The following is a 17257-nucleotide window of genomic DNA, read 5'->3' on the forward strand; positions in this document are numbered from 1 at the left end:
TTGATACCAAAGAAAATTAATCTGGTCCCTTGACGGTGAAAACTTTTATTTTTAATTTTGAAAAAGAGGGTTTTCTAAATAATTACTTCATTTTCGTGGGAAAAATATTTTATTCACAAATTATTTTTGAAAGACAAACCAAATTTTACAAAATGAAAAGCAATTGCGATTCAGTTGTAAATTCCATGAAGTTGCTGAACAATAAATCAGAAAGTAAATTTTCAGTTTGGAATTATTCGGGTTTTTTTTGTTGTTGTTTGTTTACCACCCCGTAACCTTTTTATAATACACTAGAATGGTTCCACTCGTGGTTTCTTAATTCTCATGTTTTAGTATTTTCATTAAGTTAACTGAAGTTTATCCTATAGGATACATTTGCTGTTCAAAATCCTATGTATAACTATTTCTGCTGGCATTTGTTTTTTGTTCAGGTACAAGGATTTAGCTGTCACAGAATGGAGACAGTGATAAACATAAAGAAATAAAATATAAAGTAATATTTTTGGCCATAAGCACAGTCACAACACTGGCCGTTAAACTAAAGTCTGCTCTTGTTTAGGTGAAACTTTTTTTCTTAGTTCATGTCAGGGTCATTTTATCTCAGCCTGGGAGCCAACCAATCAGAGTAGTTTGTGAAAGGTAAAATCGTTTGTTTAAACAGGTCGTATCCTTCTGTATCTCAGATGGTGGCTTTAAAGATAAGCTCCTGAGGCAATGAGCTCTACACAGAGCACCCAGCTATTACATCAAACTGTGTTCCATGCTAAAAAGAAAGAAGCTAAAGCTACCTGGGAGAGCTTTGCCCTGGCTTTGTAACAAGGACCTTGTCAACATTAGACTGGTACCGTAGCTCACTTTGAGCTATTGCTAAATATTTATTGTCAAATATTAATATCATCTGACCATAAACAGTAAAAATGTAAGATTTAACAATTAGTATATATAATAATTAATTATAAGTGCACTAGTCTCAAAAATCCACGCTTTATACTGATGTCGCATTTCTTTATTCCACTGTAGAACAAAGTTGTAGTACTGTCATGAAACCAGAGACCGTAATGTGCAGACCTAAACAGAAGATCTGAGCTCACACCAGGTTTTACTTAATAAAAGCGTCTCCAGGGAGACATAAAAACAGTCCGTCATAGTTCTCCAGAGTTCTCCAGTGAGGGAGTTAGAGGTCGCTGGATGATCCCTTCAGACTGGAGCGCTGCTTCTTCTGGTCCTTCTGACCCATCACTCTGTACAGCTTCTTCTTAGCCTCCCTCTGCCTCTTCAGCTTAGCCTCCTCGTCTTTCTCCTTTTGCTGGAGGAACTCTTTATGTTTGGCATGCTGCAAATTGTGGGCATTCTTTCTCTTGTAATTGTGGACTGTGCTTAGGGCTTGGAGAAGTGCTGCCACCTAGAGGACCAAAAGAAACTGTCATCTTCTAACATGAGGACAAGACAATAAGCTGGCTCCTGTTTGAAAAGAGATCACCAAGGTCTGATGTCAGTGGAACCCACTCAGCTCTTAAAGACAGACTGAAAATCCTGTTTTAACAAGAATTTCATTGGTCAAGTCAAAATTTTGGGTTTTGTCTTGACCCCTTTACCAAACTGTTCACATTAGAAATGCTCCGATCAGGTTTTTTGCTGCGAATTCCAATTCTAATGACCCCGGAGGGACAATGACATAGAGCATCACCGATCACGTGGATTGGCTGTTAATTTTTCAAGTTAGGTATAAATGCCACTATGTTATCTGGCAAAATGATCTGGCAATAAATTAACCTAATTCAGACCTGCACAAGTCAAAAACTTGCTGGTTTTGCCCTTACCTTACTGTTAAAAGTAAGGAACAGAGAACCTTACCTGTAACAGTAAGGTTCTCTGTTCCATCAGTTATTCACAAGTGAATATCACAGACCTGCCTATATAAAATAATGTCAAGCAAAACAGGAAACATTTATTCAAAGTCAAATGCAGGTTGAATCAAAATATACAATCCAAACTTCCTGAGAGCTTGGCTTGCTGATCAATGCTGGTTCTGATTGGCTGTTTCTGACCAACCTGAGAAATTCTGAAGAACACAGAATTACTCATAGAAGACCAGAACGTTGCTAGACAAGGCCACGCCACCCCAAAGTACATAGACATTTATTGTCAGATACTCAAGTTCACATAAGAACAGATTTGTCTTTATAAATACCATAATGTGAAGCTGCTTAAATGAAGTTAAAGTAACAGATAAATTTGAGGAAACCCTTTTCAATCCAGTCCAGTTGTGCTCACCTTCCTCTCATGTGGCTCTCGGATCACGCTGGGCCTCTGGAGGTCCCTGGGGGTCTTTCCTTTGGGCTGCTGCTGTTTGGGTTTGCTCTTGAAGGGGAGGGCCTTCTGAAGCTCCTTGGGAATATGGAGCGGATTGAAGCGGCGCGGAGCTCGGACCACCGGCTGGAAGGGAACCACATGGATTCACAACCAATCACTACATCAGATAAATACTATATATACACACATTAGACAACATTTGTAATAGTATTATGTAAGTACAAATTACATTTAAACACCTTAAACGCTGCAATGTAAATTAAAGCAAAATCAAATAAGAAAATAAATAAATAAATCAAACAGAAAATAATAATCAGGAATGACAGTTTCTTTTCCACAATAAAGACATCCTTCAAATAATAAAATCTGATGTCACTCCATTGTTGTTTACATTCTGTGAAGAAGGAAGTTGTGATCAGTGTTTTCTTCAGTGGTTCTTGGTTCAGCACCCCCACAGGCAAGGATGCGGGAACAGGTTGCTCAAAGGGTTCTCTATTACAGAGAACCTTGGGGAAGAGAACTGCATCAGCTTTAATCCCCTATCAACCAGATTCAAAAATGGTCAAAAATTAAATATTAATGTTTATCAATTCAGAACTGACCGTGGATCAGTGGTAGAGCAGCTCTTTTGCAATCAGAAGGTTACAGGTTTGATTCCAGCTTCCTCCTGTCACATTTTAAAGGCACTTAACCCTAGATTACCAAGCAACTTGCATACTGGTGTATGTGGCAGTAGCATAAAGCATGTACATAACTAGAAAGATGCACTTCCCTAAAAACTCATCTAGCTGAATAACGGCCCAAGAGTTGGGTCATGGGAAGACCAGTGTCTTTGATCCAGTATCCAGCAGCCTTGAGATGAGTCCCTGGCCCAACAACTCTGAATCCCCTCCTCAGTATTCAGTCAACTCCTACTAATGACTTAAAATTACTCTGGTGTATTGAAGCAGAGACATGGGCCCTCAAGACCTGGAGTGAAGGAGCCCTGCGATAGGCTAGGTTTGAGTGAATGAAATGTTCCATCTCCTTGACAACCTGCTCAGAAGGGTGTCAGGATGTGTGTTGTACCTTGTACAGAGAATCGGGGTTGGGTTTGTTGCGGATGCCCAGGTCGTGTTTGAGTTGCCCCAGGGTCCTCATGCCTGACCAGCTTTCCTTCTGACCAGCAGGGAGAAGCAGAGAGGTGACAGGATTGTAGAGTTGAGGGACTGACACTGGGTACCAGGAGCGCAGGAACACGATGTCTGCACACACACAAAAACACACTGCACATTACACTGACTTTTCCACTCAGCACCCCTGATCTAGTATGTTGTGGACGCATTTGTCTGGAGGACACAGCAGCAGGGTGAATTCACTGCAGCTGAAGAAAACTCAGAGGAAACATTAGTAGAGCTTGTAGAAAGTGTGTGTGATTCTCAGAGCACAGTTAACTGATACATACTTGAAAAATGTATGCATCAGTTCTCATCTGAAGAGGATCCCAGGCAGGATTCCTCAGTCTCCAAACTAAACAGTAGTGATGAGAAGCTGTGCACCATAGAAGCACTCACCACTCATGAGCAGTCGGTCCTCAAATGTGGCTCTGAAAGCTCCTGCAGGTGAAGACAGAGCCTTCTTGATCTGACCCCTGATCCCCGACACAGTTCGCACTGAAGCTCCTTCAAACTTAGCCACCTCCAGCACAGTGTTGAACATTCCCTGAGCAACAGAGCAACATTAGACCTGCTGCAAGGCAACATTAGACCTGCTCATGAGCTGGTGCATGTAAATACACAGAACATGTACCCACCTTAACAAAGCAGGTGTTCTTAAAGATCTTGAATGGATATCCAATCAGCTTTAGCTTCTTCACTATAGTCACTGACTTGTCCAGATCCAGAACAACTCCAGTGGCCGCGATACAAAAACTGGCCTGCAGACAAAAAAACAAAACAAAACAAAAAAACTGGAGTATAAAAACTGCAGATACAAAACAGATTTTAAAGGAGATAAGATTTCTTTTCTTAAACCTGGAAAATAAAGATTCTCAGATAGATTGAGAATCTAATGTGATAAACCTTGTAGTTTATCAACATGGAGTCAGATTTACCTTAGTTCCAGTCACTGACTGCACAGCCAGGAAACCAGAACCCTGGGGTGTGATGGGACCTTTGAAGAAACAAACCCAAAGAAAATGACTTTTAAAATCAATGTTTGGATATTTAAACATAAAAAACCTTCTACCAGAGTACAGATTCCCTTGAAATCTGCACTAGGCCGTCATGTAAGGTCTTAAATATCCTGGGTCTTATCTCCTGGGTTTCCTTAGAAATTTTGCAATCTACTTTTAGTACTTAATTAAGCATATTACACTGGTTGATGACTAGAATCAGTTGGAATGAATGCATGATTGAATATAATGACCTTTTTAAATGTCCTTGATGACATTTAATGTGAATACAGAAATAAAATTGAATTGAATATGTAGTAATTGGAGTCACAGCAGAAAACTTGTCAAGTCTATTGGTAAGTCAGGGCACCAAGCGACAGCCATGTTTTTGTATTAAAAATGTTAACAGGAAATGATTATGTTACTGAAAGATATGGTCTACAATACTTAAAACTATAATCTTAAATGACAAACAAAAATACAATTAAAACACATTTTTTTGTACTTCAACTAAATCCAAATTAAATTATCAGCCGGTGGATTATGAAACACTGATGCTGGTCACATTTAGACCAGCGTTTCCATTTTGTGACAGAGCGCCAAGGAGGACATTGATTTCGGTTGCCTGCTCTTAAAGGGGCGGCTTTTTCCGATTTCCAATCTTCTCCGGCCGCACATTGAAATCTGGCTGACGAGTGGAGCAGAGAGGGTATTGATATGGCACAGTTTGGAGCATTGTGGTGCTGCAAATAAAACAGAATGCTGTAACATTAAGAGGTTCTTTTTATTTTAAATATATATATTTGAAATAAAAAGAAGCAATGCTTAGCTTGGCAGGGGGGTAAGTAAAATTGTTTAGAATTGTATTTGAAATGTAATATGTATGGATTTGATTTTGTGGATATGTATGTAATCTTTTTTTTTTTTTTTTTTTTTTTCCTGTTGTGGGCAACGGGGCCCGGCGAATACCCGTGGTTAAACGGACGGCAGAGTCCGGCGGTAACAGGCGCTTAAATTCCGTGACAAAGAGAAGGGGGAAGAAAGGGAAGGAAAAGGGAAAAAAAAAAAAAAAAAAAAACCTTGGTATTTTATTCTATGTTGCATGCCTTTGTGTTTTGTGTTTATGATGTAAAGCACTTTGAAATGCCTTGTAGCTGAAATGTGCTATACAAATAAAATTTGATTGATTGATTGATTGATTAAAGCCTTGTGCTTGCCAGGTTTGTAAGCCACTGTGGGAAATCCTGCACAGTAAGCGTTTTATCTCGCTGGAAAAATTGCTTTATCTCTAAATCTGCCTGAAATGTTATGGCACGTGTGTTCAGAATGTTTAATATTTAAACTGAGTGATTAATTGTAATTGAATGTGCCATTATTAACATGTAAAAACTGTTAAAAACAGTTAACTTTAGTTTCTTCCTATCCACTGACTCACACAGAGTGACCATGAAATCTGTTATCAGTTTGAAACAGATTCAATGGTGAGTGGAACTTTCTTTTGCATAGAGCAGTAGCACCTCACCCCAGATGGAGGCTCCACAGTGCATGTGCTGCGGCGTGTACTTTAGCAGGCGGTGGCGCCCGTTGTGATCTTCCATGTGAAACAGAGGGATGGTCTGGAAGCGGCGCCAACCCAAGGAGAAGATCAGAGGATCCTTCGTCTTCAGGATCCGCTCGTACCATCTGTGTTTCTTTAGTCGCATCTGGCACGCACACACACACACAGACACACACACTTAATTAGGAATACTTTATTGTCCATGCTGCAGAAAGATGTCTTTTGTCTTCACTCAACAACACCATCCAACACACTTCATCCATGGACTCAGCAGTTTAAAAACACCTAAAGATAATACACACTGCTTCATCTGGGTAAAGGTGCATGTTGTCAGCTGGCAGGTGTGCACATACCTGGAGATATCCTAAGTTGCCTTCGCTGGAGCCCAGCCCACCAAGGATTATGGGATAATGGGGGTCAAAGTTTGTCACAAACTCACAGGGCAAAGAGCCGATTTCCACCCGGATGTACATTCCAGGTCGGAAGCCTTCATACTGAACCCTGCTCTCATCATCCATTTCCCAAAACGCAGCTCTGTTCAGCTGGTAGTCAACAGGAAGACAGATAGGAACCAGTCAGTCAGGCTGGAAGCAGCAACCAGTCAGTCAGGCTGGAAGCAGCAACCAGTCAGTCAGGCTGGAAGCAGCAACCAGTCAGTCAGGCTGGTTCCTGTACCTCTGCCTGCTTCTGCAGCTCCTCCTTCAGGTCGTCGAAGTATGTGGCATCTCCATCATCATACTCGGAGTTGAACCGTTCCTTCAGTCGGCGTTTCTTCTCCAAACGTTTGTTCTTCTGAACCTCTTCATCATCCATCTTCACCTGGGGCTCTTCATTTCCATCATCATCGTCATCGTCCTGTGTATCCTGCAGATCACACAGTGCATTAGGACAACTGTTGAGATGGTCAATCTGCACCAGTAATCCCAAGGAGCTGGTCCCATCATGAGTGTTTCTAGTTGAAAATGGACAGCAGCCCCATGAGCCTGTCTCAGAGCTGACCTGACCTCTGACTCTTCATCAGTAAAAGCTGAAGAACCTCAGCATCTTTCCAAAGAATGAAACATAATAATAAATGAGATTATTACTATACATCATGACAACTAAATACACTTCCTGAATAACAACTATATTAAACTATTTTTCCTGTCTTGTTTCGTTTCGGGTTCCATCATTGGTTCTGATGGTACATTACATCAGACATGTGTGAAGACATACAAGCCTCTGAAGGAAAACAAACTAGGTTCTTCAAACACAGACAATCAGACATCTGGCACTGCTGCATCCCATACCTGAGGCTGGCTCACATGGACTTCTCCTGTCTCCAGATCTTCAAAGTCCCCATACAGCTCTTCTAAACAAAGGATACAGAACACTCATATCAGTTCATTTTCCATATTGTTGGATATCAGTGGGATTCACAGGACAGAAAGGAATACAATGGAGGAAGTGTATTCCTCCATTTTATGGAGGAATACGATTGGGTGGGAATATCAGAGCAATAGAGGACTGAGACTGAGTTTTAGACCTCTGTTCAGGAAGATAAGATTGATAGATAAAATCAGCGTTACATGCAATTTTCAGCCAATCACCAATCTCCTGAAATTAAAGAAATTGGTGCTGGTGAACCCACCCCCAATAAGAGAATGAGAGTACGATGTAGAGTAGAAGTAGAGAGAGCTTCAGTTGTTGAACTCTTCCTACCGTCTTGTTTCAGCAGCGTGGCTGCATCCTGGCTTTCCTCCCACTTCCCCGTGACGAAGCAGTCCCTGATGGAGTCCAGCACCTGAAACACACAACATTCCATCTCAACATGCTGTGTTCTGTAGGCCACCAGCACAGCAGCCTCGGTGCGGACAAGGCAGGTGGAGGTTAACCTCTTGGACATCCCAATTGTGGCTGGTGTCGGCATGGAAACGGGAACAGTCCAGAGCATTCGCCTGGACCTTTTTGTTTTTCTGAGGTCGGTTGACTCTGAACAGCCCTCCCAGTTCTTCCTCCTCTTCCTCTGATTCCGTCACCTCGACAACTTCAAAACAAAGCCGGTGAGTTTGAGACATCCTTCACAGAGCCACACGATATAAATGTTAGAAAACGTATCAGAATATAAACATTTCATGTAGGGCTGAAATAATTCCTCAAATGATTCAAGTACCTCGATTATTAAAAATCCTCAAGGAAAATTTACCTGCTTTGAAGCTTTATTAATTTATGTTTTATTATTTAGCGCACCGTGTTCCAGCTGGGACATTACTTGCATTGCACGGGGCTCTGACTTCCACCTCTGAATTGTTGACGCTAAAGTTATGCTGCTAAAACTGAGTTTTAGCAGCATAACTTCCAATCTTTGAGTTTGGCCCTTGGGGATTTTATTGATTGATGATAACGCCTGGGTTTTCATCGTTTTTGGGGAACAAATTGACATCCTCAAAATGACTGATGCAATGTCTGGAATACAGCGGCCTTTTTCCTCCGGGAGCTACTGGTGCAAGCAGCAGAAAGAGCGCTGCGGGAGTATTTACAGAAGTGAGTGGACAGACTGAACACGGTAGGCGGCTGAGTAGTTGATGCTTACAGTCTAAGTGTAACTTTACGGACGAACCGCACAATAAATTTCATATCATCCTGGTCTGACCAAACGGGTGGTGGAGCGCGTTGTGGTGGTACATGGCTGGTAGAGCCATGTAGTGTGCCGAACGAAGGTGCCGTAAATATCCTGTATTTTCTCCCCCTCCCATCCTCTACATTAGGTTTGTTCGTTGGTCATTCCCCCTGGACTTACATTCATCTGTTCCCTGGTCTATCTCCATCCCCATCTTAAGATTAATCAAAAGATTTTTTGATTATTAAAATATTTGTTTACAACAGCCCTAATTTCACATCAGTTATCAATAATTACTCATTATTTTTGTTTTAAATATCCAAAATATTGCCATACTGGTGGTGTGACCATTCCTGTTTTATCCACAATTGGATGGAGGATAAAGCTTTTCCTCTGCCTCCATCCCCCAGAAAGCTGGGCAAGTCAGAGTTCAGTGAAATTACTGAATATTAAATCATATGCATCATCTATTTACCACATGCAGAAGAAATGAAACCAGACTGTGTACCTGAACCATAAACAAGTTTTCTCAGATTTGGGGCAGCTTCTTGTTGCCGTAGGAATGCCTCTGCTGCTTTCTTCTGCAGACCCTCCTTCCATCTGAGAGCCCCTGTGGGTGTGAACAGAGAGTTAAAGCATAAAGAGAAAACACAAGTCCCTGCAGGTCAGTGGCCGATCTTGTTGGTAGAACCGGGTCAATCAGGAGGCTGCAGTGAGGGAGGGGAGCCCTGGGCTCAGTATGAACGTGTGAGCAAATATAATAGTTCTGAATCTTTGTGACTGAACATGGACTGTTGGGCTTCATTTGAAGCATGTCAGCGCCTTTACAGGTCTCCTTCAGAGATAAAAACTTACAGCTTTGACTAGTATAAAGCAGAAATTAAAATGAAAAAAAAAATTTAATTAATTAATAAAGAAATTCTCTCAGTTACTCAATATCTAAAGGCTCAGAGAAACGCAGTGAAAATGTGGACGAAACTGAAGCAGATATAAAGGACCCAGGATAGTTACCCTCCTCCTCTTGCTCCTCCTCACTCTCTCTTTCAGAGTGCTGCTTGCCCAGCTCTTCACCGCCATCATCAGTAAGCTCATTCTCAGGTTCTTCATCCTCTTCCTCTTCAGAACTATGGCCAGAATCTCCGGGTGTTCCTGCCTCCTCTTCCTCTTCACTCATCTCCAGCTCATCTTCGCTGTCTGCGAACGCTGGCAGCTCAGCACAGCTTCCTGTTCTTCCTCTCTCTGCCTCCAGCTTCTGCTTCTTCAGGGGTGGAGCGCCACCTGCTGCCGTCTCTTCACATTCAACATGACCTTCATCATCAGCCTGGTCACTGCCTTCGCTATCATCTTCCTCGCTATCATCATCCTCGCTGACATCCTCCTCCTGGGTGAAAATCACCTTCCTTCGCTCTCTGTTAGTGGTGGGATCCCAGACACTTTGTTCTTCAAGTTTCTCCTTCTCCCTAACACACACACAGTTGATTATTATCATTATTATGATAGTTATCTGTGTGTGTGTGTATATATGTGTGAGAGAAAGTTTACATGAAGCAGACAGATGCAATCAGTGCAAAATGTGAGAACAGACCTGGTGTGTTGGTTGATGTGTGTCGGGTCCAGAGTGGCTGAGCCAGTGAACAGAGACAATTTACTGGCAGCCATCTTGGTATCCAGAGTAGAATATGTGTCAATGAGAGACTGGACCAGCTCTGTGCTGGGGCGCGCCTCCTCCTGTCACCCAGTAGACAGGACAGTGAGCAGAGGCCAGGTGGTCATAATGAAATGCTCAGACCTTTCATGAAGAAGCATGTACCTGCAGCTGGTTGACATGGCTGGCAGGCAGGTCGATGTAGACGGCGTCCTTGTCATAAACCAGCCCTCCCACCCCCGCCATGGGGGCGTACAGCAGGCGCTCCTTCTCATTCAGAGCTCTCTTCTTCTGAGCATCAGGAAGTGGACACGGGTCGGACAGGAAGCCCACGTCTCCCACCTGGAAGTCTCCTACACCTGTCCTCAGACACCACATTACAGCAGCAGGTTGGCTTTCCGATGCAAAGTCTTGACTTAGATTGAACTATGTGTGCTAGGCTACATTCACACAGCAGGCAAACATGACATTCACCTGTGATCTGAACCGCTTCCATAGGTGGAACTACATCGGTGTCTAATCTTTTAATTCTCAAAGCGTCTGTGGTCTAAACATGCATGGCATATTTATCAGTCTTTTGCATCATTGTAATGAAACATGTATGATAATTGAATCAGAAGTGAATCTCAAAGTTCCAAGAGGGTGAATGTGTGAAGGTTTTCAGACCTGAACACATCACAGCTCTGCTGAGTGTACCTGGGATGTGGACCTGGCCTTTGTTTTTCAGATGTGCCCCTCTCAGGTAGCCGTACAGAGACACCGTGCGGTCACATTTAGGATCCGTCCTGACCTGCTCTGGGTCCGTTAAATCCTCCATACTGAAAAACCCCCAAAACACAACAGAGAATTATGAAGAACTGAAATATAAAAACCAGCATTAAGATTCATTATTGATGCTTTCAGGTGATGTTAGTGTTATTAAAGCAAAACACAAATTGCTAACAGCCCAGCTGTTCATTTGACTGTCCTAAGAATCATCAAGATAAAGAATCAGAAATCCCAACTCAGTACAGATCATATGTATTATGGTTCAGTCTGAACTGTATACAGCTCCTTATAGAGGAAGTGACATCACAAGTTTCTGGCTGCTGGGGTCCATCAAGCGGAACATCAAGTGATCTTGCTCTATCTGTTTTTGTCACTTTTTTCTCTAAATTGGTAGCAGTTCTGCAGAAAATATTTTCTGATGTTTTTGGTGATGCAACATTATATAAAAATTGTAAATTTGATTTATTCATTAAAACTGAATAACAAATCTAAAACAAACTTCCAGAAAACTGGAAAACAGCTGAAACACTGAGTTCCTTTAAATAAAGACTAAAAACCCTGTTTAGAGTTACTTTTGATGAATAATAATACAAACATGGACAAACATATTCGATGTTTGTCTCACACATACACACACACACACGCCATGCATTCGACAAAATGTAATGTTTGTTACTGGTTTCTCAGTTGGTCACTGCATGTTGTTTTTAGGACTTTGTATGATAATTGAACTTCTTTGTGGCTGAAATGTGTTACAAAAAAAATTAGATCAGGGATTCCCAAGTCCAGTACTCCAGAGCTACCAACCTGCAACTTTTAGATGCATCTCTGTTCAAACACACCTGCATCATATAAACTGCTCTTTACCAGCATATTGCAGAGCCTAATGAATGCTGGTGAGGAAATTCAGACATTTTGAAGCAGAGATGCATCTAAACATTGCAGGATGGTGGCTCTTGAGAACTGGACATGGGGACCCCTGAACTAGATTGCTTAAAATTCTGGTTTGCAATCATGTCTTTTGCCACTTACAGTGTCACAAACTGGGTAATTATGGTAATGTTAAAAAGAATTTTGATTCGTGTAAAGGAGAAGTTCTTCATGATTTTTACCAAGCCCAGAATTAAAAGTAGTGTTGGTTTCATGAGGGAAACAACAGATAACAATGATTTTAACATATGAATAAATTCAGTTCTGTGCAGCATAGAAATAAAGTTGCACAACTTAACAAGTGTCCAGATGTAGATGGTTCAATAACCAGCAAATCTCACTTGTTTTCAGAAGTATACACAGCCATATAGGCTACTGTCAAAAAGAAGGAATGGATTTTCAAATGCTTTTTATCATCAATAGCAATAAACATCACAAAATATCATAAGTAACTGTTACCTGAAAACTAAAATATGCTATCCTCCCACCATATTTAGATGCCAGGGTCTAATTAATATCATACAGCTTTTTCCACAAACTGTGAAATCTGTCCAACTTCCATCCCCTCTGCCCCATGAAGAAGCTCACACACCCACACACACACACACGCATACACACACAGCTGCACTAAGCCAGTACTGATTGAGACTTTAGCAACAGATATTTTATTTATCACTGAGGGTACCACTGCAATTTTGTTATGTTCTAGAAACATTACTACAAACAACAAGAAGAAAAAGAATCTGTTAAGTTTTCTGCACCTCAAAAGCAGTCTATTTATGTTATTTTAATATCAATAATGTCAGTAAATTTGGCCAAATATAAACTCCCAGGCTGCACTTTGTGGAAGAGAAATTTCCACAGCTCCCACTCACCGGTCTACCAGCAGATAGGGGTGAGATGTCTGCCACACCAGAGGACGAAATTTCATGACTGAGATGAAGCGGCCCAGGTTCTTCACCTCCTGGGTCTGGTACTCCCCGTAGACCATCCCAGACAGGTAGAACAGCTTGGCCCCCTGCAGGAGCGAAACCCAGATTACATCACTGTCCTGAGCTCCACCATCTGGACAGAGAAGCTGTCCAGCCGGAAACCTCTGATAGTGTTCCCACCTGGTAGACTTCAGTCCAGAAGCGATGCTTCAGGGTTTTCTTCGTCTTCCTGAGTGACTTGTTGTTCTTGAATGAATCCAAGTGAGTCAGGACACCCATTACACGAGGGAAACCATGAACCTGACAGATGTTGAGAAACTCAAAGGTCTCCATCTCAAAGCCAAAGCTAGCATCAATTAGCATCAACACCTGCAGACAGAAAGGAGCTGCTTCACTCACTCTGTTTTTTAACAAGTTCAACTGTTCCAGACCAACAACAATGTAATAATGTAGGAACAGCTGAAACCAAATATTTACATTAGAGTCACTGACCAGATGAAACATATTGCATGAATTAAAGACGAATGACTGTGCTTTCATTCCGTGAACACAAAAAGTAAAAATGATAAATATTTCTCACAGAATACTATAAATGCAGAGAATGTTTTCATCTGTACTAACCGAATCACACAACAGCGCCATCTTGTGACATAATCACAGTAGGCTAAAGCAAAAGCAACCAAGGCTGAATACATAAAAACGGAGGAAGTTGTGAGGATTTCAGTGAAGATTTGAGCGATTTATCTGCCATTATAGAGGAAGAAGTTAAATGTAGAGGGCGGAAGAGGGAACTGGTTCTACTGAAGGGACTATTGCTACATTTATTTGAGCCAGATAGTTCAGAAAGCATCAATGACTCCAAGGTTTCGGGGCAGGAAGTATCCATTGATGAGCAAATGAGAGTGGAATCTTCTGGTATCAAGAAATTGGACCAAAAAGGACAAACCAGACTGCTGGAAGTCCACAACTCTATGATATCTGGGCTGGCTTTTCTGGATTTTTTTCACACATGAAAGTTTCTTTCGGTGTTAGGCCTTTATATTCAACAATAGAAGGGTCTATGATTACTTTAATGTGTTCATTTTGATTAATTAATTACATACTTTTTTTCCCACCGTGGGAAAAAAAGCACCTTTGTATTCACACGTTTCTGGTACGCCCGTAAAGATGGCATACAAACAACATCCTTAAACAGAAGTGATGTTAATTTCTGCTTCTACACCGATCTGATTGGATGCAGGAGAAGACCATTGTTGTATTCAAGTTGCACTAAAAGGAGTAAGCACATCAGCAAAGCTAACCAAGTCTAAAATATAATCTGGATGCAAAGCAGCAAAACAGCTAAACAAATGTTCAACGCTAATGTCAGCACTCACATTTCTGAAGAAGCTTTTGATTCAAATGCTATTATTTAACTCAAAGTGTTAAATCCAACCCACCACTAGAATTAGAAGCATTCACAGTCACAACATTAACTGAGCTTTCCCAAAACATCTAACAGGCACATTAAGTTTAGTGTTTGAATTTAGCAAACCCAAATCATTTAGTTGATCTGAACTGATCTAAACCGTGCAAGGTTTTGATTGATTTAACACAAAACAGAGAGGAGAAGTTTGTGTCTCTAAATATCTGGTTCGAGCTTCACGTACCTGATCCGTCTGGGTTTCATCCCCTCTGTAATTATGAAATGCCTTCATACCAGCTCTCTTGTTATTACATCCATTAGCTCTGAACAGAACACTTACCAGGTCTGCCACCTTAGCCAGATCGATCATTGTGTTGATGTCGTTGTTACACTCCATGAACGTTAGCCGACGCTTCTTACCTGGAGAACACACAAAGTTCACATTTATTTTACGCAACAACTATTCCTACCATAAACTGATCACATGAGAGCAGGTCATCCAGCTAAGGGATTAAATAAACATCTATATTTGTTCTAAATACATTACTTAAAATATGTCTTGATACGTAAAACCTGAAGATGATAAAATGTTTCACTTTATGATGTTGTGTGGCTCTTGTCAAAGGTAAAGCTGAAACCTACCAGACACAATAGTCACAGGTCCACATATATCTCCAAGCTTCTGTCTGGTGAAATTCTTGATCAGGCAGCGAATCAGGGTACTCTTTCCCACCTTCGGGGGTCCAACCACCACAATCACAACTGGTGGAGGCTCCAGGGGGGTTCGGTCCACCACAGGGATGTGGTGCTTTTTAGTTTTTATGTCTTGGGCCCTGGAGAGAAACAAAACTTTAACACACATTTATTGGAAATTGCCAACTGTGTAGTGGAAAAGAACCTGTGGAAGGTCTTGGCCATGCGGACAGCAGACTGAACCGAAAACGCTTTGGGGTTACGTTTGCGCTCATCTTCTTCGACCAATCCCTCCTGTTTCTTGGCTTTCTTCTTCTCTGCCTTTGGTCCGCTGTGCTTCTGCTGGTGCTTCTTCTGTTTCTTTACCTTCGCATCCATCCTGCTCTCTGTGCTGCACAGAGGGAAAATGGCTCAGAAAATGTATTAAATAAAGCATTACTCAGACTGTTTCACAGAAGTTGCAATTGGGGTGAGAATAGGTGAAAAAAATCTCAAAGTGTAAATGTTACAGAGGAGTGAATGATAATAATCCTACCAGCATATTTAGCTGTCAGAGTGTTTTAATACCTTTTGTCAGACTCCTCAGTGAACCAGAACATAAAACTGTTTAAATCTGATGGGCAGCAGCTTAAACTGAGATGGATGAAAAACAATGGTGAGAATATTCTGCCTGCTCCAGTTTGGGAGGAATAGGAAAAGCTACTAAAGGGAAAATAACAATAAAACCATGGTGGTGGCAGCATCATGCTCAGGAGCTACATTCAGTCAGCTGGAGTTACAGTTTTGTCAAAATGTATATAGATCTGGAAGAACCCCAGAGGGAGGGAAGATCTGGAATCCAGCAAACTCTCGGTAATCTCGGTAAATCCTGAAGACTGTGCTTTACTCTGAGAAAAGAATTGTTAGTCAAATAAAAACAATCTTAGAATGCGACCCTTGATTTAGATTCTACATCAGGCTCTACTTGTACAAATAAAGCCGGAATGTAAAATTGTAAAAGTAGAAGAAAATGGCTAACGATTTCATCAGGCTGATAACTGAATATTTATCCGGTAATAGTTTGATCCAGGAACACTTCAACTACAGACATGAGCAAGAAACAACTTCTGAGCTCACCTGAGGACAACAGGGAGGAAAAGAGCAGAAGAAAATCAGCTGGTCGCTGTGACTTTCAGTGTAAAACCCGAACAGGTTTCTTTATACCTCAGACTATTAAAAGAGCTAAGAGCTTCTAAAAACTGTTTTCAACACGGAACGTGAATATGCAGCCAGCTTGCTGGTCAAAGCCGCCATGTTTGGTCTGTGGAGCAGACTGAGTGGAACAAACTGCGGGACACGCAGTTAGAAACACAAAACATGACTGTTACCTGAAAACTAAACTGTCCGCAGAATTCCTCCAGGTAAACTCCTAGTTTAGTCTCACACGTGCAGAGGAAACGATGAATGGGAAGTTTATCACCGTGCAACGATTCTCCAATCCGACTGAGAACAAATATTGAAGGTTCCGGGTTGAGACAGGATGGTGATCCTATCTCACCCCCTGTTGGTTGAATGAAACTGCTGCATCTACAGAGAAATATGTGTTTTATAGTTGTTTTTTATTCTTGTGTATGAATTATATGGCCTCATTCTGGATTTTTCCTAGTTTTTTCATTCACCGTCAGGCATGAAAAAAGTAACCTCCAGGCTTGAAAGGTTTGGAAGAGTAAAAGATTAAAGGGGTTGTGTGCGTCTATGTGCATTGTATTTTTATTGTCCTTTTTACTTTTAATTTTATTTCCTCTAAAGTTTATATGTATATTTGGCTGCTCACTACTGAGTCATGTTTTGATACTTTTAGTTCTGCTTTGTTTCTTTCCCCCTTTGTGGTTAATGATATCAAACTGTTAATAAGACTGAACATTCATTTAGAGTAGGAGTTTTCGATAATTTCCCTACTCTGTCTTTTGGATTTTTCTCCTTTTTTTTTTTTTTTTTTTTTTTTTTTACATTTTTTAAATTTAATTTCACAACCTAGTTTCAATCCAGTGATCCAATGAGAATACTTATTGGTCTTAAGATTCTGATCAGAAGTGTGAGAAGATTTTTTTTCTGAAAACAAGGATTCTTAGAGCATGCACGCATGTCTTTTTTATTTAACATGCTATAAAAAAGACAAAGTTGACAACTTTCAGCTAAGTTGTCAACTTGATGCTTCTGTGAGGAAAACCACACCAATGTGATGAACACACACAACAGTTCATGTAAAAACTATTTTGTTTA

At 41.1% G+C, this 17257-nt stretch overlaps 1 protein-coding gene across 2 annotated transcripts; it reads right to left on the minus strand.

Moving 5' to 3' along the window:
• Window positions 1-984: 984 nt before the first annotated feature.
• bms1 (BMS1 ribosome biogenesis factor) lies at window positions 985-16459 on the minus strand. Of its 2 annotated transcripts, none has more exons than XM_055021245.1 (23): window positions 16363-16459; window positions 15201-15386; window positions 14945-15135; window positions 14643-14722; window positions 13078-13266; window positions 12841-12983; window positions 10964-11085; window positions 10433-10626; window positions 10208-10350; window positions 9634-10082; window positions 9131-9232; window positions 7898-8049; window positions 7725-7806; window positions 7313-7374; window positions 6699-6887; window positions 6377-6565; window positions 5988-6168; window positions 4406-4464; window positions 4106-4228; window positions 3867-4014; window positions 3382-3557; window positions 2275-2436; window positions 985-1402 (listed from the first exon to the last, which is right to left on the minus strand). In XM_055021245.1, exons 2-23 carry the CDS (start codon window positions 15371-15373, stop codon window positions 1175-1177), a joined length of 3537 nt encoding a protein of 1178 aa, XP_054877220.1. In that variant the 5' UTR covers window positions 15374-15386; window positions 16363-16459; the 3' UTR covers window positions 985-1174. The 2 variants fall into 2 exon arrangements, with proteins under 2 accessions (XP_054877220.1, XP_054877221.1); XM_055021246.1 differs by lacking the exon at window positions 16363-16459 and adding an exon at window positions 16112-16345.
• Window positions 16460-17257: the final 798 nt, after the last annotated feature.

Source organism: Poeciliopsis prolifica, unplaced genomic scaffold (assembly GCF_027474105.1).
Source record: "Poeciliopsis prolifica strain line A6 unplaced genomic scaffold, Auburn_PproV2 SCAFFOLD074, whole genome shotgun sequence".
Taxonomy (NCBI): Eukaryota; Metazoa; Chordata; class Actinopteri; order Cyprinodontiformes; family Poeciliidae; genus Poeciliopsis; species Poeciliopsis prolifica.

Coding starts and splice junctions, on each gene's coding strand:
- bms1 (XM_055021245.1), bottom strand. CDS start 15,373: ATGGATGCGAAGGTAAAGAAACAGAAGAAGCACCAGCAGAAGCACAGC. Junction 8,050..9,130: donor AAAACTTGTTTATGGTTCAG/GTACACAGTCTG, acceptor TTTGTTTTGAAG/TTGTCGAGGTGACGGAATCA. Junction 4,465..5,987: donor CTGTGGAGCCTCCATCTGGG/GTGAGGTGCTAC, acceptor GTTTCTTCAAAG/GTCCCATCACACCCCAGGGT.